The sequence below is a fragment of the Aquarana catesbeiana genome, linkage group LG02, assembly GCF_042186555.1.
Source record: "Aquarana catesbeiana isolate 2022-GZ linkage group LG02, ASM4218655v1, whole genome shotgun sequence".
Taxonomy (NCBI): Eukaryota; Metazoa; Chordata; class Amphibia; order Anura; family Ranidae; genus Aquarana; species Aquarana catesbeiana.
This window is the reverse complement of record NC_133325.1, coordinates 236,850,576-236,873,824: the sequence shown is the minus strand read 5'-3', so window position 1 is coordinate 236,873,824 and position 23,249 is coordinate 236,850,576. Positions and strand designations below refer to the sequence as shown.

Here is a 23,249-nt window from a genome sequence, read left to right as displayed (position 1 = left end):
TCCGGAGGTATCCAGGACCAGCGTGGAGCACAAGTGGCCGGCATTTGAGGCCGTTCGTAACTCGGGGACTGCCTGTACAGGGCATTTTCACCCCCTGTAACATTTTGAATGACAATTGCGCAGTCATGCAACACTGTACCCAAATTGATTTTTATCATTTTTTTCCCACAAATAGAGCTTTCTTTTGGTGGTATTTGATCACCTCTGCGTTTTTTATTTTTTGCGCTATAAACAAAAGTAGAGCGACAAGTTTGAAAAAAAAACACAATATTTCTTTTTCATACATCATGGGACACAGAGTCAGGCTAATATTCATTACCTGCTGGGTTATACTTCATCTTTAGGTGAATGGACACTGGTAGACCAAAGGTCTTTAGACAGGAATTGATCACCTATATAACCTCTCCCATACAGGAAGTACTTCAGTTTTTTTACCAGTGTCTGCAAGGTGGATGGCATGGTTTGTTTGAGCTCTCTGAGCTCCAGGTCTCTAGTCCCACAAACTGTTCTTAAATGAATCAAGGGATTGACCGATCAGATCCATTTGACAAAGGCTTTATATGCTTAGATAAATGGTACCCGAGCCTCGCAAAGAAGACTCAAGATCCTGCTAGGTTTTGCCTGTAATGCGTCCTCCGGGCGCTGGACCCTGTGAAGTGGAATCCTGGATACCACAGAGCTAAGGCATTCCTTCAGGTTGGTGTACAGGTCCAAGTGAGTGGACCCTAAACATGAAAAGGGTACCCAGTCCTTGAAGGTCCTCAAGTGACAGGAACCTGCCATGATGGGTGAAGTTTGGGCTCTTAGTTTCTAAGCTGCCCTGCGCCTGGACAGGTAAGTGAAACCCCTTTATTATTGTGGGGTGTTCCAGTGATTGTAACAATTAGTCAAGCTAGCTAGAGGCTGGACACCTGTGTGCGGTGACCATACGGGGGAGTTTTGGGCTAGCTGTGGGTGTTTGCAAAGTGTACCTTTTTTGCTTGTGTCTGGCTGTTTTTTACCTGTATGATGCGCACGACAGTGTGCCATTTCGCCTTGGTTCACTATGGCGCATGTGTGCATGAGTGCCACTGTGCTCAGCAGTTGTTTGGCGACTATAGCGCATGTGCATTCGCAAAAGCGCCGCTGGACTTAGCAGTTTGTTTAGCGGCCATCCTTCCTCCCGGTAACTTGGAGAGTACTGACTATAGATGCCAGGCTTTCGGGCAGGGGCGTGACCCTAGAGGGGCTCACAGCTCAGGGGAAATTGTCAAGGACAGAACAGATCCTGACCATCAACGTCCTGACCATCAACGTCCTGGAATTACGGCAGTATGACTGGCCCTACGGTCATGGACGTTGGAGCTTCAGTACTGCCCTAACAGGGTTCAGTCCGACAATGCTACTGCAGTGGCCTATATAAACCACCAAGGCGGTACCAGGAGTCGTTCCGCTCTGAAGGGGTAAAAATCTGCACGAGGGAATGGTCCCTATACCCAGGGGTGTTCCAGAAAGTTTGCCAACGTTGGGGAAGGCCAGAGGTCGACCTAATGGCATCCAGGTTCAACAACAAGCTACAACAGTTTGTGTCTTGAACAAGAGATCCTTTGGCAATCGGAGCAGATGCTTTGGTAGTTCCATGGAGCCAGTACTCTCTGGTTTATGCTTTATCACCGATCCCTCTCCTTCCACATTTGTTGCGCAGGATTCAGAGAGAGGGAGTTCCAGTAATTCGGGTGGCACTAGGCTGACCCAGAAGGCCCTGGTTCCCGGAGATTGTGAGACTGACAATAGACAGGCCATGGACGCTTCCACTGCACCCCGATCTACTGTCTCAAGGTCCTATAGTCCACCCCAATTTACAGTCTCTAAATTTGACGGCATGGCTATTGAAGCCAGGGTGTTAAAGGACCGTGGTGTCTTGGTACCAGTGGTGTCTACCCTAGTGAATGCTAGAACAGCTGTCACTAGGAAGATCTATCGTAAGGTCTGGAAGACTTATATTGCTTGGTGTGAAGCCAAAAAATGGCATCCTCGGAAATACCTGATTGGGAGAATTCTCTTTTTTTTCTACAGTCAGCTGTGAAAATAAAATTGGCTTTGAGTACAATCAGAGGTCAAGTTTCGGCCCTATCAGTATTCGTCCAAAGGCCTTTAGCCTCCCATTCACTGGTGCGAACCTTTATGCAGGGGCAACTAGCTTGCTTCCCCCCATTAGGTCACCTATGTGTCCTTGGGACTTGAACTTGGTGCTATCTGTTACAGAAACAACCATTTGAACCTATCAAGGAAATTCCATTAGACTTGCTGTCACGCAAGCTGGCTTAGCTGATGGCTATCACCTCGGCTAGAAGGGTGTCGGAGTTGGCGGCCCTTTCATGCAGGGAACCGTACTTGATCCTCCACCACGACAGGGTTGTGTTATGACCTGTTCCATCCTTTTTGCCAAAAGTGGTGTCAGCCTTTCATTTAAATCAGGACATTATTTTGCCTTCTTTTTTCTCTCAGACTTGTTTGGCGAAAGAGACGACTGCATTTTTTTGGACGTTGTCTGGACAGTCAAGGTTTATTTGTCTAGATCTGCGGAGATCTGAGGATCAGACTCCTTTTTTGTTTTACCAAAATGACCCAAGAAGGGGCAAGCAGCTTCCAAAGCTTCCATTTCTAATTAGGTCTGTCAATTGGTCATTCAGGCCTACGGTCTGAAACGTAAAGCTCCTCCCTTTTAGGGTGAGAGCTCATTCTACCATGAGTGTAGGAACCTCCTGGGCTTTTCGCCATCAGGCATCTGTGGCTCAGATTTGTAAGGCTACTACCTGGTCTAAAGTGCATACGTTCACCAAATGTTATCAAGTGGATGTTCGAGCAGCCGAGGATTCGGCTTTCGGCCGCAGTGTACTGCGGGCTGCCGTATAAGTTCTGATGGCTGTTGTTTGGTAGGGTGTCTCCCTCCCCTCATGGCTATTGCTCTTGGACGTCCTAGCAGGTAATGAATATTAGCCTGACTCTGTGTCCCATGATGTATGAAAAAGAAAATAGGATTTTTTCGTCATACCTCTAAAATCCTTTTCTTTGAGTACAGCATGGGACACAGGTCCCTCCCCTCTTAAGGATTCAGTGCTTGCTACAAAACTGAAGTACTTCCTGTATGGGACGGGTTATATAGGGGATCACTTTCTGTCTAAAGACCTTTGGTCTACCAGTATCCATTCACCTGGAGATGAAGTATAACCCAGCAGGTAATGAATATTGGCTTGACTCTGTGTCCCATGATGTACTCAAATAAAAGGATTTTACAGGTAAGTATGACGAAAAAATCTTTTTTTTTTTTTTTTTTTTTTTTTACTTTTGCTATAGTATCCCGATTTGGAAAAAAAAAAAAAAAGTTTTCCTCAGTTAAGGGCAATAAGTATTCTACTACATATTTTTGGTAAAAAAAAATCGCAATAAGCGTATATTGGTTTGCGCAAAAGTTATAGCGCCTACAAAATAGGGGATAGATTTATGGCATTTTTTTTTTTTTTTTTTAATGGTGGTGATCTGCGATTTGTATCATGACTGTGACATTGCTGCGGACATATCGGACACTTTTGACACTATTTTGGGACCATTCACATTTCTACAGCGATCAGTGCTATAAAAATGCACTAAGTACTGTATAAATGTAATTGGCAGGGAAGGAGTTAACACTAGGGGGCGATCAAGCTGTTAAATGTGTTACCTAGGGAGTGATTCTAACTGTAGGGGGAGGGGACCGACTTGGGTTGGAGACCGATCGGTGCTCCTATATACTAGGAACATACGATCTGTCTCCTTTCCCCTCACAGGATGTGGATCTGTGTGTTTATACACACAGATCCACGGTCCTGCTCTGTAAGGAGCGATCGTGACTGCCCGGCAGACATTATTAGGACACTTACCTGTCCAGGGTTCCCACGATGTCGGCACCCCAGCCGATTTTCCATCGGCTCTCGGGTGCTGCCACCGTTATTGCTTCTAAGGGAAACCAGCAGTGAAGCCTCGCTGCTTCACAGCGGGTTCCCTACTGCCCATGCATGAAGCGTGCTGCACTTTCTCAATGCGGCAGGGGATAGAGAAATGGCCCAAACAAACTTTCATTACATTGATTCCTCAATAGCCACAAAGGATACAAATCCCTTTGTGTGCACTAAATGCCTTTTCCAACCCAAATTATTACTGTGTAAAAGTAGTATTGACAGCAGTGTTCTGCAAAGAGCTGTGGATGGGATCCATTATGTCCTACCACTTTCCTCCTGTTCAAAAAAAAAAAAAAAAAAAGGGGGGGGGGAATAAGCACAAGACCAGTCGCCCTGCCCAAGGACATAGAACAGCAGCGAGCAGTCTTTTCCATAGGAGTGCAGAAGTTGTTTCATGCTGTTTATGTGTATACATCTGGAATAAATGCACAATGAACACCCAGATTCAAGTTAGATACATGTATCCTTTTTTTTTTTTTTTTTTTTTTTTTTTTTTTTTTGGCAGTATTTGTTTAGCAGGGATTTCAGCTGTAAATTTAAAGCATCCCCTAATGAAAGTGCTTCAGAAGAGAGTTTTCAAATTAATAGAAGTATTAGCAGGCACCCTGTAATCCCTACTCTTTGGCAAGATTTAAAAATAATAATTAAAAAGCAATTGCCGTATTTATCGGTGTTCAACACGCACCCCAATTTTAGGAGGGAAGTTTAAGGAAAAAAAGTACAAGAACTTTGAAGCAAAATTAGGGTCACAGCTCATCAATGCACCCTGTTCAGTGCCCATCTGCAGCCTATAAATTGACCAACAATGCAGCCTGTTCAGTGCCCATCTGCAGCCTCACCAGTGTTGGATTGCTGTCTCCGAGGGAAGAGGAGGCGTGAGCGCCGCTGAATTACACAGTGTCGCGTCTCCTGTGTACCCGGTGCTCTGTCACTCACAGCCACGTCTCCCGGCCCTGCTCATATGATAGACAGAACAGTGGTCCAATGTGGGGCCAGGAGGCATGGTTGTGAGTGACGGAGCGTCGGGTACACAGGAGATCGCGGCGCTCGCTCCTCTTCCCTCAGAGACAACAGGGATCGGTGTATAACACGCACTCACGATTTCCCACTGGTTTTAAAGGGCAAAAAGTGCGTGTTATACGCCAATAAATAAGGTATAGTGTTACTTTAAATCATTGTTTTGCTTGTCCAAGCTTCAGGAAATTAAAGGTAAAATGGTGTGTGTTTTTGAATGATTGTCTAACATAAGCATGTCCGTGTTGCTGATTATCTAGCCCCCAAGACCTGTACGATAAAGATTTTGGTAACAATTTTAATAGTGCTGTTGTCCTTGTTGGTTGTTGAATCTTTTTGTATGCCCTGATATCTAGTCGACATCTTCCTTTTATAATTCAGCACTTGTCAAATATTATATTTATGTTGGCTTCTAATTTATTTTCAAGATTCCTTATCTGACTGTGGAAAACACCACCTTCTATATGTTTGATAAAGTAAAAGTAAAAATTTCTTTGGACGCTTCAAACATTCAGCACCAGAAAATACGGATGGTTCTCGTGGAGCCTGAGGTAGAAACTGTCTTTTTTATGTTTGTTTTTCCATTATTGTTTTGTTTCCTATTGTACTTAATAATCGCCTTTTTTTTTTTTTTAATAAGCTTAGAATAAATAACTGTGTTCGCTGGAAAGTGCTATTAGTGTTAAAGCGGAACTCCAGCTATTTTTGCAACTGCTAGGAAATTAAAAGAAAGCTAATCTGGAGTTGCGCTTTAATAAAATGATTAAAAGTAAACTGTAAGCCGATACAAAGCTGCATTCATTTATATCTTTGTTCTTGAATACATCACTAGATGTATTTTTAATGCAGTGTAAGTACCTGAAGGTGACTTTGTATCAGCCTCTTGCAGTCTTTTTTACAGCAGATTTCCAACTGGGGGGGGCAGCATGAAGAGCCAATCAATTGTGCAGCAGTGCTCACTTATAGTATGTGCTAATATAGGACATAGAGGGGAGAACACCGTGACAGAAAATTAGCTCATCAGTCCATCCAATTTTTTTGGGGGGGTGGGGGACAGGACCTGTAAGTGTTACTTAACTGCAGCATAGAAAAAATCAGATCCCCTACCAGACAGGACTGGTGTGTGTAAATCTCAGGACTGGATGGTCAGAAATACTAATTCTTGGGCAGCTAAAAACGCAGATATATTCCATCTGGATTTTTGGAAGGCAATCTTTTTTTTTTTTTTTAGGTTATCCAGTGCGCTGCGGTTAACAAAATTATAGAGTAATTGTGCATCCTTTAATACAAACTTAATCATCTTTTTATCAATTGAACCTGGGGGATACACTGTGCATATAGTATGACAGATACTAACACTGTGTAAGCAAGAAAAGTTCTCCTGTGTTCAAAACAGGCTAAATGGAAAGTGCAGAGCTCCCCTACTACTATACAGCATTGATGGGGACAGAACAGCATTACTGCAGACATGTCCATGTTTCAGGCCACAGACACAGTTTGCGTCCTGCCCCTACTTCTCAGCTGCAGATATCACTACAGGGACAGTAATCACTAAAGTTTCTTTCAGTAGATATGAGAGAAGGAAGTGATGCATGTAAATGTTCAAGATGCTATAAACACCCTGCTCACACACTGTTCTGCACCATTTTGATTGTAGCGGAGTAGTCTTCTCCATAGATGTGTATCTGGTTTCCTGAAAGAAAGTCAGAGTGTGTTTTTTTTTTTTTTTTTTTTAAATAACATTTTATACTTACCTCCTCTGGGCAGTTGGTTTTGCACAGAGCAGCCCTGATCCTCCTCTTCTCGGGTGCCGCTTCGCTGCTCCTTAACCCCTCCCTCCTCAGCCAGCAGCTTGCTACAGGGGGCACCCAAACCGAGTCAAAGCTCTGTGTATCCATTCTGACACAGAGACCCGACCTGGCCCTGTCCGCATCCTGTGTATCCGTTCAGGGTTGGTCCAGTCCCCCCATGGGCCGCGTGCTTGCGGCGGGCAGCTAAAAATTTAGCCCACGGCTTTTGCGGCCTACCAGCTCTCGTCAGTCCGGTCTCCCGCCGCCCGTGCACTGCAGCCGGCATCCGTAAATTTAAGCCGTGGCTTGCGGCCTACCGTGGTTCGGTCCCCCCACGGGCCGCGTGCTTGCGGTGGGCAGCTAAAAATTTAGCCCACGGCTTTTGCAGCCTACCAGCTCTCGTCGGTCCGGTCTCCCCGCAGGCCACGCACTGTGGCCGGCATCCGTAAATGTAGGCCATGGCTTGTGGCCCACTGCGGTCTGGTCCCCCCCAGGCCGCATGCTCGCGGCGGGCAGCCAGACATTTAGCCCGCGGCCTTCTAGGCCTCTTGGCGGCCCCCTTTCTTGAGGGGTGGCACTGCGGGAGTCTGGGGGGGCCTCAGTCAGCATCGCCTATGTGGACTTCAGAGGGGTCCCGGTGGGTGGGACCCCCACCCCCCCTGACTTTTTGGTGTGGTACTTAGGCAGATAGCCTAGTATAGGGCACTCCTGCCCTCCCCTACCTTCCCTGTTGAACAATCCTACATCTGTGTGGGAACCTTTCAAGATCGGGGATGCAGCGGTGGCTGCGGGGGAGGGCTTGTACCCTCTTGGATAAGTCGTCTTGCGTGACGAAAGCATTCCCTTCTCTCTCTTATTTTGACAAATTTGTCCATGAAGACTGGAAGTGTCCAAAGTGCCTTTTGTGTTTCCAAAAACGCTTGCTGGAAGGTACCCCTTTGGGGAGTCCCCCCTTCAGAAGGGGACTGTTACACCAGTAGTGAACCCCTCTGTCTCTAGGCTGCTCGAGGCAACCATGGCTCCAATAAAGGAATCTCTGGCTTCTAAGGGCCCAGCTGGCATACCTGGAGGGGGAGCAGAATCCCCTCGCCTTTGCTGCTTGGGGACCTATTCGGTAGGCGCTGCAGTTTGTCCTCTATGCCTCTTGGCCGCAGTTCCCCTGGTTGCCGAGTCTGTTGCCTCAGTGGTGCTTAGACATGTATTTTGGGGGCTACTCTGAATTACTTCATGTCGTGTCTTGAGTTTGTCCGGTTATAAGATAAGTTCTCCAGCTGTGTTCCTCCAAACAGTTTGTTGCTTCCAATGGTCGTCTGTCGCCAGACTGCTTGCTGTTCTCCGCGGGGGGCTGTGCAAGCCCTGTTGTGGCAGAGTGTGATTGTCCCAGTTCCCGTGCTGGGAACAGTGTCGGGGGTTTTATTCTAACCTGTTCTCAGTCTAAAAGATGGAGGGAAGGGTACATTAAGGCCTTGACCTGCCTTGTGTGGGTACAGGAGTTCAGGATGTAGTCCGTCCACGCAACGGTGGCACTCCATGGGGTCTTTCTGACTTCTATGACATCACGAATGGTTAAGAATTCTGTTATGTGCCCGACTCCAGCACTTCCTACGTCTTGTTGTGGGTGCGGAGCTTTATCAGCGCGTGGTGTGGTCCTTTGATCTGGCCACCACTTCTCGGGTGTTCATGAGGTGTTGGCCCTGGATCTGGCATGGTTACGTCAGTGGGGGTTGACTGTCTTGGACTGCCTGGGCGATCTTCTGCGCCGACTTCTCGATTACCCCGAGGAGCAATGTAGTTCCTATACAGACTTTCTCTGATTTAAGTTGGCGTCTATACTATCGGAAATCTGCTTTGGCCCTGCCGGAACATTGGTTTATCTGAGCCTGACCGGGCTTCAGCTCTGGCCCGCATGTTTCTTCCACTAGACAGACTCCAGAAGTGGCAGGCGGCGTTTTTACTATCCGGCAGGTGGGCTCCTCTGCGGATCCACATGTGGGTGTTGGGTCTGATGTTATCTACCCTATTTTTGAGGTAAGGTCATTTGCACCATTCCATGTGGGCTCCCTTCGGGGGGAGATGCTGGCATAATGGGATAAATGTCCAAGGTCTCTGAACAATCAGATTCAGCTGAGTCAGGAAACCAGAGGTTCCCTAGTCTGGTGGCTTCATTCTCTGGTTCTTCAGTAGGGAAGATCCTTTCTCCCCTTGTATTGAACAGGGTGACCACCAATACCAGTCTGTCCGGGTGGGGAGATGTCCTGGGACGGAGCTCGGCTCGGGGTTATTGGTAGAATCTGGGCTACCGTGTAATATCCCGGAACTTCAATTGATCAGACTAGGTCTGGATCACGGGGGCTCCCAGTACGGATCCAGTTGGACAAGGCAACAGCAGTGGCTTATGTCCCTCACCAGGTTGGGCCAAAAAAGGCTGTTGGCGACCCTGGCTGTTGCCAGTATCCTCTTCTAGTGGGCAGAATGTCTATTTCTGGCCCTTTTCCGAGGTACGCATTCCAGGAGTGGAACACTGTCAGACGGATACCTCAGTTGGCTAGGGTTGGGACACGGGGTGGGACCTTCTTTGGGCCATGTTTCATCAAATTTGTCCTCATTCCTTTTAGGTGGCTCCATTTCTGACCTATGACCTTGAGTACCATAGAGGGCCAGGTGTCGGCCTGGGCGGTCTTCTTCAGCGTCTCCTGGTCTCGCGCTCCCTGGTGCGTGCCTTTTGTGTTCAAGCGGTTAGACGTCTGTTTCCACGGGGGCAGATTCTCCCACCGCCATGGGATCTGAACTTGGTGTTTTTTCGGTTCTTCAAAGGCCTCTCTCTATCTTTCTCTCAAAATATTCGGGAGGTTCCACTGCTTACTCTGTCTCGGAAGGTGGCCTCTTGGTGGCTATGACCTCTACTGGTGTCGTGAATGATGGCGTTATCTTGTCATTCACCTTACCCAGGTTAAGGTGGTGCTTCGCCCTTTTTTACATAGTTCCATCTTTGGATTTCCATTTGAATAAGGACATTGGGTTGGATTCTTGTGTCCCTGGTCAGCACATACCAAGGAATTGGCTTTATCTGGCCTGGATGTGTTTTGGGGGATTTGGATGTATTTGCCAGCCACTGAGTCTGTTGGTCTGGATGGATCGGACAGATGATGTGTCTGGGCTATTCGGTCAAGGATCGGTTTCCTCCTTTCCCGGTTATGGCGCATTCTTCTCGGGCACTTAGTTCTTCTTGGGCCTTCTGTCATCAGGCGGCCGTTGTGCAGGTTGGCCACTGGTTGTGTATTTTCACAAGTTCGACGAGGTGGATGGTTTGGCATCTGCGGGTGCCTTTTTTGGCCGCAGGTTTTTTTTGCAGGCCGCTGTTTAGAGGGTCTATTCCCTCTTGAAGGGGATATCGTTCAGGTGGGGTTCCAGCTTGTCCTGGGTGAAACTCCTGTTACCTGGTTCGCTCTTGTATAGCCTCGGGATTTTTCGTTTTCCCACCCCTCATGTTGGCACTGCTTTGGGACATCCCTATGGTTAGGAATAAAGAAGGCTGTGTCTGTCAATGAACGACTGAGAAAATAGGATTTTTTACTTACCGTAAAATCCATTTCTCTGAGTTCATTGACAGACACCGCACCCACCCCTTTATGAAGTTTTTTTTTTTTTTTTTTTTATACTTCTATTACTGCTTGCTACTAAACTAAATACCTGGAGCAGGGAGGGGGTTATATACAGACTGAGGACGGCCCATGGGAGTGACTAAGTGTTTTTGTTCTGCCTAGTCCTACTCCTGCAGAGGTGATATAACCCCATCGTTAGGAATAAAGAAGGCTGTGTCTGTCAATGAACTCAGAGAAACTGATTTTACGGTAAGTAAAAAAATCCTATTTTTCCAGCATTCTTAGTGCCAGTACTAGTTTTTGGAGCATCCCTCCAAAGACCTTGTTAGATTAATCTACAAAAAAGGTGGGCTAGGTTATTGGTTTTGTTTTTTAAATTCATTCTATACTTCCAGTTTGTATTGTGGAATGTTTGATTTTTCCTAGAGAATGTGCTTCTTATAAACGCTCTTCTTTTATAATAGATTCCTGGTGTTACCATAAGCGAGAGGGACCAAAAAAACACGAATGGAGAGCCAGTAACCAAGAAGTGCAAGCGGGCAAAATAGAAATGTTCAAAACCTAATACATCCCTGGGAGCATTACAGGTGGACATTTAAACAATTTTTCCACGTTGGTTCCTAGTTCTTTAGTCCCTATGTTTCAATTGTCTATTTATCTTCTGTTTTCCCTTTTTACTCTTTCCCCTTTTAGGAAAGGTCTTTTTAATATATACCATCAGATATTCAGAAATATTGTTCAATTGAACAATAACACGGTCCTGACATGTCCCTAATCATTCACATAACTTGAGTAGTGTGTTAATTTTGCTATATTCCCCTGGGCCATGACATTGGTTAAAGATTTGTCCCATTAGTGCCTTGCCTTGGTGAAGTTTTCATGAGCATGGCCCGTCTATTAAAAATGTTTTACATAACACAATTATTGTAACTTACCTTCAACTTCTGCAAAGTTTTGTACAAAATGTTGAAAATTTTTGAAAAGAACATGTCTATAAAATGAGCATATATACATATTACATGGCAGAGAGGTTTTATGTACTTTTACTGTGATTGGTTTACATAACTTTTTAGTTTTCTGTTATTAAATGTATACTCATTGCAGGCTGTTTATGGCTTTATCTGTGATGTTGTTTTAACATGAATTTGATATTTTTCAAATTGCCCAAAATCCAACAATAACATACTTTCAAGGATACACATTTGTAAAGTGCAAACCTGTATTATTTGAAATGCATAAAGATTATGTTTAACCTAGAGTCTGCACTTGTGTTTTTATTCATTCTATGTGTATTATATTAGTCTACTCTAAACTGCTCACTGCGAGAACTAGACACCCCTATAAATTAATCTAGCTTTCTGTAAAGTAGGTTCCCTTATATTCAGGTATTAAAACAAATAAAGTGCAACTCTAGGCATAACATTTTTTAGCTGACTGTATTGGTTCTGTCATACCTTAGTGCAGTGATGGCGAACCTTGGCACCCTACTCTGCAATGTAGTTGAGCATCATGGGAAATGTAGTTCCAAAACATCTGGGGTGCCAAGGTTCGCCATCACTGCCATGTGCTGCTTGTTTCTCTCCCCGCTGTGTAATCTTTGAGAAATCCAGGGTTCATTATTTGAATCCCTCTGACATCCTGTTTAGTAAGACAGGTGGCAGCTATGCTCTGTATCCCTGTGACCACCGGTCTTGTTTCTGCCCCGTCTTAGTTCTTTACAGTGAGGAGAGATGTAATTACGTCACTGCTCACTATAGTGGGCAGACTCGGGAGTCTGAGCCGACCACTGTGGATAGCAGATATAGCCCTTAGCTTCAACTTCACCCTCCAGTTCTCTGCACACGCTGTTTCTCAGGTTAGCAGAAGCAGCCAACTCCTCCCTCTACTCCTTCTCCAATTCACTGCACACACTCATCTCCTGTATTTCCCTTTGCATCACGGGAAATGTAGTCCTCTTTCCCTGCTCAGATGTGATGCACAGCATGAGAGAGTGCCAGCACTTGTTTCCTAATGAAATATGACATCACTGAAATATGACAGAAAAGTAAAGCACTATCATTTAAACTGTGTCAGCAGTTCAAGAGATTTTAGGGAGAGGATCAATAATTGAAAAGCTAGTTAAATCCTGGAGTTCCACTTTAAAAAAGGGCAACAGAAACACATCTACTGATTGTTTGTTTTTATTATAAACTGCAACAGTGCTGTCTGAAAGCAACTTATGGTAGATAGGAGCTGAGAGGAATTATGGCAGTGAGATCTCTTTAGTTGAACACACATTGGTGAGCAGGAATACCCAAAATTGCAGATGGAGGAGCAAAGTCGGGAATTGTGCCAGGGAGTTCTTGCTACTGGAACATACATAGGTGGGCAGGTATAATGAAAATTCCCAGATAGACATAAGCAATGTTAGAAATAATGGCAGGGAGACTTCTTTAGTGAAGCATATACAAGTGGGCAGGAATACTTGACATTCCCTGGTGGACAGAAGCAGAGTTTAAAATTTTACCAGGTAGATCTTGCTACATGGAGATCAGACAAAGGTGGGCTAGAAAACCCAACATTTCCAGGTTGGCAGGAGTGGAGTCAGGAACACTATAGCAGGAAGTACGTTTTTAATTGATTTAACTCTCCAAGCAACTTTTGGATGGGTGGACCCTTTTTAATACTTGAGGTAAGTGTTTAGGTTCACATTAGGGGGTTGGGTAAAGGCCTATTCACACTTGTCCATTACTAATGCAGCTAAACTTATGCATTTTTCTGCATGAACATACATTTAAAGAAAACATTTCTATGGAGCTTTTTTAAATCTTTGTTCTGAAGTTGAACAGGAAAAACAAACTATATGTACCTATTCACACCTAAGGGTATTCATTATCTTATACACGCACACACACCCCATTGTAACTCCAGCTGAAATGTTAGAAATAGGATGAGGATTACATTTAATTTAAATGCCAAAGGAAGACTGCCGTAAAGGGTTGTTGACCCTTTTTATGAAAAATTGGGATATCTTTATCGTACAGTACACAGAAATCAGTTCCCAGAGCGAGGGTTAAATGCTGCTATAGCACCAAAAACAAAGGCAGAGGTGCTTGCGTTCTAGAAATCCAGAATTCATTTTATTCTTATATGCTGCTACCTTCAGGTAGCTTTGCTGTGTCTGCTCCCTAGTTTATCCATATAACACCACCCACTCTGTGAAGCTCCAGTTTGTTTTTTTGGCATCCTAAGGTGATGGACACCTTTTCCTCTTGGAGATTAATTTCTTACTATTTTTTCAGCAGATCTTTATTAACATCCTTCAACTGACACTTTTATCAAGGTTTGACTGCTTATTGCCTTTATCGTTCAGTAGCATCAGTTAGACTTGAATATATCTTGGGACCCATAACCAGACCCTTTGCTGGTGGGACCAGCCTGTAATGTTTGCCATGGGCACTGAATCCTGTGTTCAGCACTCACCTTGGAACGTGGTGTGTATTTAGCCACAGGGTGCTATACAGGTCCAGGGTCATGGGCCATTCCTATGGCTCCCAGACCCCGAAGACCAATTCTAGGGTCTGCCCACCATGATGGACAAAGCCTGAACCCTGTAATGAGGCCAATGACATAAAAAAAGGAAGACAAAGATTTCCTGTACCTTTAAACAAACCAATTCCTGCCTATACATGACTTGACAGATCTGTGATACAAATTTCAGTGTTAATCTATAAGACATAGCACAGTGTCATGCACACAAGCAGTTTAAAAGGCACAGGTTACAGGGGGATTCAAACGTGCAGTGTTATGCCTAGCTTTTATTGGCCTTAGAGATTACTTTGTTATAGTGTTTACCTATTTAAGTTTTGTTGCTCTCTACCGAAAGTTCCTCTAAGGCTATTGACAGTGCGTAAAAGACTTCTGACTGTGCACTTCTCTCAATCCACATCTGTTCTGTGAGTACGCCGCAGGGGAAGACCCTCATTTAGAAACGGCATTTGCGAGTAGGAGCACATGGGACAAACCTTGGCGAGCCTGCTGAACCCTGAGGACACACTAAGTTCCTCTCAGGTTGATAGCAGGTTCCTTGTTTCAGAGGAGGTCTGTCACTAACACTGCTTTAGCCCACTGATTCAGGTTCCCTCAGGGGTGTGCGCCATGCTGCCTTTCTGACTAGATCTGATCGATTCCAGAGGCTATTGCCACTTCTGGAATTGGCGGGGGATATTGGCTGTAAATGCTCTTCTGCCTCTCCTCCACCCCACTTTGCTCATGGTCTCCAACCAGAATCAACTAGCAAACTTGCACAGTGGCATTTTAATGGAGGCAGATCAAGAGTTTTGACCACCATGATTTTGGAAAGTTACTCCTTGAGCTTTTTCCAGCTACTGGGGACTCATTGATCAAAGCAGTGCATACTACTCTCCACATACAGTGCCATGAAAAAGTATTCATACCCCTTGACATTTTACTAATTTTGTCATGTTACAACCAATAACATAAATGCATTTTATGTGCTAGACCAACACAAAGTGGCACATAATGGTGAAGTGGAAGGAAAATGATAAATGATTTTCCAAGTAAATATGTGAAAAGTGTGGTGTGCATTTGTATTCAGCTCCCTTTACTCTGATACCCCTAACTAAATTCTAGTGGAACTAATTACCTTCAGAAGTCACCTAGATAGTAAATAGAGTCCACCTGTGTGTAATTAAAATTTCAGTATAAATACAGCTGTTCTGTGAACCACTTAAGGTTTGTTAGATTACCTTAGTGAACAAATAGCATCATGAAGGCCAAAGAACACACCAGACAGGTCATGGATAAAGTTGAAGTTTAAAGCAGGGTTAGGTTATAAAAAAATATACCAAGCTTTAAACATCTCACGTAGCACTGTTCAATTGATCATCCGGAAATGGAAAGCATATGGCACAACTGCAAACCTACCAAGACATGGCCATCCACCTAAAGTAACAGGCCAGGCAAGGGGAGCATTAATCAGAGAAGCAGCCAAGGGGCTCCATCCAATCTGACCAGCTTACATGTCCCTGCTGAAGAAAAGCATTCCCACAACATGATGCAGCCACCACCATGTTTCATGGTGGGGATGGTGTGTTCAAGGTGATGTGCAGTGTTAGCTTTCCACCACACATAGAGCTTTTTGGCCTAAAAGCAAAATGCTATTTTGGTCTCATCTGACCAGGGCACCTTCTTCCACATGTTTGCGAGAAGCCATGTGGGGGACACAGCAAACAGTACTTCTTATGGCTTTTTTTTCAACTTTGGCTTTCTTCTTGCCACTATTCCATAAAAGCCAGATTTGTGGAATGCACGACCAATAGTTGTTCTGTGGACAGATTCTCCCACCTGAGCTGTGAATCGCTGCAGCTCAGCCTGGACATTAAAACACAAAAATTGCAGGCCATGCTTCACTTTTTGCTAGTGTCCTTAGGAAGATGACTTCAAGACCCTTTTTATTGTAAATTTCTTCAAACAGCTGCTGCTTGCTTCAGACTAGGGTCTTACTAGTATGGAGGTCTCCCTAGTGTAGATGTTGAGTACAGTTTATTCCCAGCTGGTGTGCTTGCAGATTTTACTGCAACAGCTCTGCCAAGCCCTCTAGGTGCTAAAATTTTGCTTCATGGTGCCCCCAAATTCCTTCACTTTGAGATGCTTTTGACATGCTTTGCTTGACTCAGTCTCTGAAGACTCACTTTCCTCTGCAATGCAAGCCTGGTGTAGTGTTGGGAGTTAACTCCAATTTATTAGGCTCTAGAGCAGGGGTCTCAAACTGGTGGCCCTCCAGCTGTTGCATAACTACAAGTCCCATGAGGCATTGCAAGGCTGACAGTTACAAGTATGACTCCCACAGGCAGAGACATGATGGGACTCACAGTTTGAGACCCCTGCTCTAGAGTGAATGGTGTGGTAACCACCTAGGTGGTATCCCTATTTGAGCAGAGTCATAGATTGATTTGCTGTCAGCTTCATTTGGTTTAACCTCACAAAGTAACCCTCAGTCAGGGAGTATTGTGTGATTTTTTTTTTTTATTTTTTTTTCATGTCCCCTTTTCTCAGTTGAAAAATGCATCTCCCTCCTGCTGTTTTTGCACCTGAAAGACATGGTTTGCTACTTACTGTTCACCTAAAGTGATGCTTAGTTTACCTACATCTGCTGCCCTACTGGTCTTTCTGCCTAGGTGAACAATCATCAGGATAAATAGAGCGGTAAATCTCACCAAATAAAAACCGGACAGAATTTGTGCAGTTGTACATGAGCTGAGGAAGAAATCTGCAATGCAGCCACTGTCAGAACAGGGGTGCAAGGAACAACCAAAGAATTTCACACAGGATAGCTGCAATTGCTACAGAGTTACACTGTCTCTAACTTTTTGAAGCCTGTGTATAATTCCATATTCCTCTCTATAACAAGTCACCTTCTTCTTGTTGCTATTTGCATGTTGTTAATACATTATTCAACCTATGCTAACAGCATACATAATTATGAGATCTAAATGTCACGCTCTCAATGATTTTTCTTATGATTGATGTGCAGGTTTATCATAAACTGCTGTATGCTGCTCCATATTTCACTAAATTCTAGTTTCCACAGGGACATATGGGGGGGATCTCATCTATGTTACTGCTCCCTTACTATCTCATTGCAGACTTGGGAGGATGTTGACATAGCTGTATTGTTTTAACTGAGGTAGAATAGAACAAGGAGGTCAGATCCTGGCAGTGCTATGACAGGGCTGTCTGGATTAGAAAGTGACAGTACAAACATACAAATTTTGGACTCCTACTTATGTATTTGAGGAAATCAGGGCAAATTAATTAATTTACTTGTAAACATTGAGCTAAACTCCACACTTCTAGGAAACGTTACTGGTCATTGAGGTTGCCCATCAAATGAAAGGATAGGAGATGGAGATTGGACACATTTTATTCTTCATAAAAGTGCCAGTCTACCCAAAATGTATTTTTCATTTCTTGGTAAGCGTTGCTGGAGAACTAAACCACGTGGAAACATTTCTTCAGCTCCTGGGTTCCACATCTGAGGTGGGCATACTACTCTTTCCATTATAATTTTTTTTTGTCTACCATTATGGAGTAATAAACAGGTTTCAGACCTTGCAAAAAGTGTACTGAACACCCAATGTTCCCAAATGGACAGGAAGAGAATTAGGATTTCAGCATGGGGAATGTTTGGATTTAGCACAGCATTACTGTATCCCTCAGAAGTCGATTTTCTCAGTATGATAAAACTGACAAATACAGGCAGCCCCAGGTTACAAACAAAATAGGTTCTGCAGGTTTGTTCCTAAAGGAGGAACTGCAGTCTGCTCACATAAATGTGTAATAAAAACAGCTTTGCCATTCTGAAGCTTCCTTCCAACCACTTTGCATATTATTTATTTTTAATATATATTGCAATTCTGTACTTGCCAAATATGCTGCAGAAATCTCCCTCCACTGAGTCTGGCTGCATCCATTTTACACTGTGGGCAGCTGAAGCTTCTGCCTGTTCACTTCCTGGATTCACACAGGGTCACACCTCCAGCTCTCATTGGCCCTCTTATGACTCTTCCCCCTTCCTGGCAAACACTCATGAGAGAGCTGGGCCTGATGGTATAAGCCTAGGCTTTTTACCAGACAAGAAACAGGAAGTGGGCTGTATAAAAAAGGTATTTACTGGCAAAAAAAAAAAAAAAAGTTTTACTAGCCAAAGTTAAAACAACAAGGACAGAAGATTTAATAGATGTTAAGATTAAAAAAAAAAAAAAAAATTAGTGTTCCGCTGTAAGTTGAATTTGTATGCAAGTTGGAACAAGTATATTTTTTTAGGTGCAGCTCCAGCCAAAAAACAAACTATATTTATTTAAGTTTTTTGGATAGCATAGGGAAGGGTTAACACCCCTGAAAAGCCTCGTACACACGGTACGATTGTTGGCCAACCGAGCGTCTGATTTTTGTCAAAAGGGCGTGTGCCAGGATCTTGTCTTGTATACCAACTGTACACAATTCTCGTGCCACAAACACGAAAGTAGTGATGTACTGCGAGGAATTTCAGCTCTAAAGTGCCACCCTTTGGGCCCCTTCTGCTAATTTCGTGTTTGGTGAGCGTTGATTCTGAGCATGCCTGTTTGTACTTTCGACTCGTGTACGGACCATATGAAAATCAGACCTGGAGCCGTTGTCCGCCGAAAATTTACTAGCCTATCATCCAACATTTGCTGGCTGAAAAATTGGAAAACAATTGTCTAAAAGGAGCGTAATAACGGTAAGAATTCAGGACAACAGTCTGTCAGACAATCCCCTTTCAACAATCGAACCGTGTGTACGAGGCTTAACATTTGTTTTGCTGTCTGTGCCCCTGTTCAGAAGATTTCACCAAATGTTCTCTTTTTTGGGTTGTTGTGGAAACAAAGATTAGTGTTAAAGCTTCAATGGAGAAACATTTCTCTTCCCCCCCCCCCCCCATGAGAACGCTTACAGGAGAGAATTTCCCTTCCTAGGGGTAGATTTCCTCTCACAAAATGTCAGAAGACGACAAGAAGTATGAGTTGTATGCAAGTCAGATGTTTGTAACTCAGGGACTGCCTGTATACAGAAACTTTAGCCGCATTATAAGAAGCAAAACTGTAAATGCAGAGCGTCAAAATAAAAACAACATTTATTACAGATAGTGTGTCACGCTTTTTACAATGATCCCTAAAACAAAATCATAGTAAAGCCATCTTGAACCCCATTATTAACTACTTTTATATATAAATATGTAAAACTCCACCTATAAAAGAAGCAGCAAACCTCTGGAACCCAATGTTATATATAAACAAACTTTGTACATATTAATGAGCACACAAAAGTTTAGAAGATACTACACATGTCACACTCACCGTCAATGCAACATAATCATGTACAAATGAAAGTATCTTATGGAGGCCAAATGAAAAGAAAAAAGTAAAGAAATATTTGAGGCTGTAAACACAATAGTGAACTGAAAAAAAAAAAAAAAAAAAAACCCTTACCAACATTCGTTTTTTTATTTGCTTGATAAAATGATGTCCTTCTGTAGACCTTTTACCCTCAGTTTGAGATATCAGTCACAGAACACAATGGGGGTTATTTACTAATAACTAACTATTGCAAATCCACTTTTCACTACAAGTGCACTTGGGAGTGCAGTCGCTGTAGATCTGAGGGGGAAGATCTGAACTGAGGGGAAGCTCTGCTGATTTTATCATCCAATCATGTGAAAGTTCAAATGTTTATTATTTTCCTTGCATGTCCCCCTCAGATTTACAGCAACTGCACTTCCAAGTGCACTTGAAGTGCAAAGTGGATTTGCCTTTCGTAAATAACACCCAATACATCATATAAAGCACAAAACTGCATCAACAAAAGGAAGTCACTGTCAGATACCATCATTGTGCCATTGAGCAGCATTGTTCTTTTTCACTTTCTCTATAAAGAGATAGTACCAGAGATTCGTGGAACAGATGGATCACCTTTCCAAACATCAGATGTAAAGCTGGCCACACACATTTGAATACAACTCTGTAATCTCCTTTAGATATATTAAAGTATGTAGTGTCTGAACAATCTAGTCAAGCAGATGGTAAATCTAAAGTAGATTGTATGGTCATTCTAAAACCATTGTGGCTAAATTCAGCCCACCGAAAAGGGCCAGTTACTTGTTTGAGCACCACTGTGTCTAAATGGGAGATCTAGATCACCAATGCAAAGCAGAGACTTCTACGTAGTCCTGTACTTTTGGGTGTCTGAAGCAGTGGCTCCATCACTACACAAGTGGTTCTAACTTTTACTAAACTTCTAAAATATATAAAAAAGCATAAAGAACACTCAGACAGCATCCAAAAGTTAGGTTGTTATCTACACCTATAAAATAAAAAGGTAGCACTCATTAAATGTTACGGTCAAACATTTAACAGTTTGATATTTTATGTAAAAAGGGAAAGCTGATTTTTTTTTTTTTTTTTTTTTTTTTTTTTTTTTTTTTTTTTAAACACAAAATTTTAAAGCTTTTTTGGCTGCAGATTGATTAATACAAAATTTTAATAAAGCTTTTTTGGCTGCAGATTGATTAACACAACTAGGAGTGGGGTTATTAGTGCATCACCTAGAGCAACAGTAAATGAGCAGTGACACTTCTGAGAGAGTACTAAAGATTAACCATGATGGCTGCAGGGTTCTGGCTTAGCTAGGTTGTGGAAGTGTGAGAATTTACATCAGGCATATAAAATCGATAGGCTTAGGTTTCTCTATCAGGGACATTAAACCTGTCCTGGTGGAAAAACGTGGGGAGGAAATTGAAATGTTAAAGTCACCAGAACAGCAGAGGGGAATCTCCCAATAGAGACACTGACAGTAATAAAAAGCTGACAAAAGGTTTTCACATTTTCTCATTATCCAAAACAAATAAAGGTTTCAACTGGAACCTCACCTTAAAGTGAATCTGCATGGCTAGAAAAAGAGGAAGCCATTTACCTGTCTGGCACATAGATTTGTTAGCTTTAGTACCCAGAATAGTTATGCAAATCAATATTATGTGTCACCAACCTGGGAAAAGCATGCAACTAGTAAAGTCATAACTCATGATCTGCAACATGGCTTTCCTAGGTCAACATTTCTAGAAGGAGGTTAATAATTGCAGCTTCCATCTTTCCCTAAGTACAGGTACCCCCTGGGTGCTGGAGTACTTCTCCTGAACAGGCACTGGTATATATCAAATACAAATGGTAATCTGGAATGCTGAAAATGTGCAAGTCTTTATATATTAAAATTATTGTCATAATTCTAAGTCAAAACAATTTTAACAAAATTCTACATTGGCAAATAGGGATAATATAAATTTAGAACAATGCTGTTGGCTATAGAAAGTTGAGCCCTTTTAAGGCCAATTTCTAGATTCTAAACATCAGAATCCCATAATGTATATAAATTAATGGTGCCTTTGTTGATGCTTAACCTTCAAATGCATTTCACCGCAGTGACTAAAGGCTGTGTTATTAACTACATAAAGAAATAATGGACTTCTATTGTTTACAGTCACCTTTTTACTAGCCCGTAAACATCAATCATTCAGAGATGTGCTTACTTAGCACTGGTAGACAGGTTATTGCTCATCAGCTGTCCTTGGAGCTCTAGAACATTGAAGAAAATAACTTCTGCTTAGCAGCACTACAGAGAGTGGTAATCAGATCTATACAGATCTGCCCATTATTTATACATCAAATGTACAATTGAAAAATATACATGGCAGCTGAATACATCTACACAGGGAGCCAGCTTTTACACATCATGCAACATGCATATGAAATTTTGTATTGTCCAACTTAATGAAAAAAATGGAATAAAAAAAGCCTTTGGTTTAGAACCGTTGTTTTGGAATAAATACACATTGGGGTTAGTGGCACAGAGCACCTTTTCACATTCATAGGTTAAGATCAAGTTTTATCAGTATTCACAGATTTTTTTTTTTTTCCCTATTGGAAGATCATTGCAGAAAACTTGACACAGGCCTTCCATCCATGCTTTGTTGGGAGTTCTGGAGTCGTGCTGGAAAATAAAAAAAAAATAAAAAATTAGCACAAGAACGGAAAAACACAGAATAAATCTAAACTAATATGTGTCTTTATCTGCCTAAGTTTAAATCTATTCATATTGCAAAACGCTGCATCTTATCTCAAGAGTGCTGTGAGAACAGTTAAAAGCAGGGGCAGAGATGAAATCTGCAAATGTGAAGTTAAAAGGAGAGGCAGTGATAGAATATGGTATTATCCTGGAAACCCTTTAAAGGGTAACTCCACTTTCGTGGGGGGAAAAAAAAAAAAAAAATAGCAAATAAAGAAAAAAATATAGTGCATATGATTGCGACACTAATCATTTTGTAATTGAAGGTTATTAAAAATTACCTTTCCTTTTCAATCTGCACCCAATGTAATTTTCTGAGAATACATTGCAATATGGCTACCTGGAGTTCTGTACGCAGAGTGTGTACTGACCATTCCCCAGAAACATTTCCTACTTGTGTGATTGGCTCACCAATTTTCCCAGAAATCTGCCCAAGATACAAGTCAGATTTCAGGCATCCCTTGCAACAAAAAATGTCATTTTTTAAGAGATACTTTCAATAGGAACATGTCTAATGTGATGCAGGCCCAGCAGATTTCCTCATTTCCTCATTAGTGACCTGTAAATCTACATCTGATTATGAAACCACTCACATTAGACCTACTCAGAACAAAGGCACACAGACAAACACACATGGATTTCTTCATAATAACAAAAAAGGTAGGAATCTGCAGCAAAGTTTGTTATTCCCCTCTGGGTGATCTGTGTACATTAAGGATTATGGTTTTTTTTTCTCAACAAAAGTGGAGTTATGCTTTAAACTTCCGTTGTACTGTCTAGTTTCTATTAAAAAAAAAAAAAAAAAAAAAAAAAAAACAACAAACACACACACACATACCATTTTTATTAAATCTGGTAAACTGACGATCACTGCTGAGTTTCCATGTTCCAGAGTGAAGAGCCTGATGTAATTTATTACTTGTTTTATGATTGGGATCCTCCAATTCTGGAGACTCAACGTCTAACAGCTTATGTCCTCGAACTTCCAAAGCTGAAAAATCCTTGGTTAGAAGGAAAAAAAAAAATTTTCCATTATGCACGTGAGTTATAAAGAATACTGGTCATGTTTGATTACAAAAATGACTACAGGATACAGATTAAAGTAATTCTAAAGGAATTTTCCTTTTTAAAAATAAAAAAGACATGTCATACTTGTCTACACTGTGCAATCGTTTTGCACACAGGAGCCACAATTTTCCTTTCCTGGGGTCCCCCGCTGGCACCTCCAC

The 23,249-nt window shown here is 42.6% G+C and overlaps 2 protein-coding genes across 3 annotated transcripts in view; one reads left to right on the top strand and one right to left on the bottom strand.

The window, feature by feature from the left end:
- Positions 1 to 11,641, top strand: part of DIS3 (DIS3 homolog, exosome endoribonuclease and 3'-5' exoribonuclease) — a 122,444-nt gene extending 110,803 nt beyond the window's left edge. Inside the window, exons 18-19 of the mRNA XM_073612670.1 lie at positions 5,420 to 5,542; positions 10,848 to 11,641. Coding sequence (XP_073468771.1) covers positions 5,420 to 5,542; positions 10,848 to 10,931 — 207 coding nt within the window. The 3' untranslated portion in view covers positions 10,932 to 11,641. The remainder of the gene's footprint in view (positions 1 to 5,419; positions 5,543 to 10,847) is intronic.
- Positions 11,642 to 20,373: 8,732 nt separating this feature from the next.
- Positions 20,374 to 23,249, bottom strand: part of BORA (BORA aurora kinase A activator) — a 46,132-nt gene continuing 43,256 nt past the window's right edge. For both annotated transcript variants that reach the window (XM_073614252.1, XM_073614253.1), the window contains exons 12-13: positions 22,859 to 23,021; positions 20,374 to 21,945 (exon numbers count right to left, since the gene is read on the bottom strand). In XM_073614252.1, the coding sequence (XP_073470353.1) occupies positions 21,884 to 21,945; positions 22,859 to 23,021 (225 nt within the window). In that variant the 3' untranslated portion in view covers positions 20,374 to 21,883. The remainder of the gene's footprint in view (positions 21,946 to 22,858; positions 23,022 to 23,249) is intronic.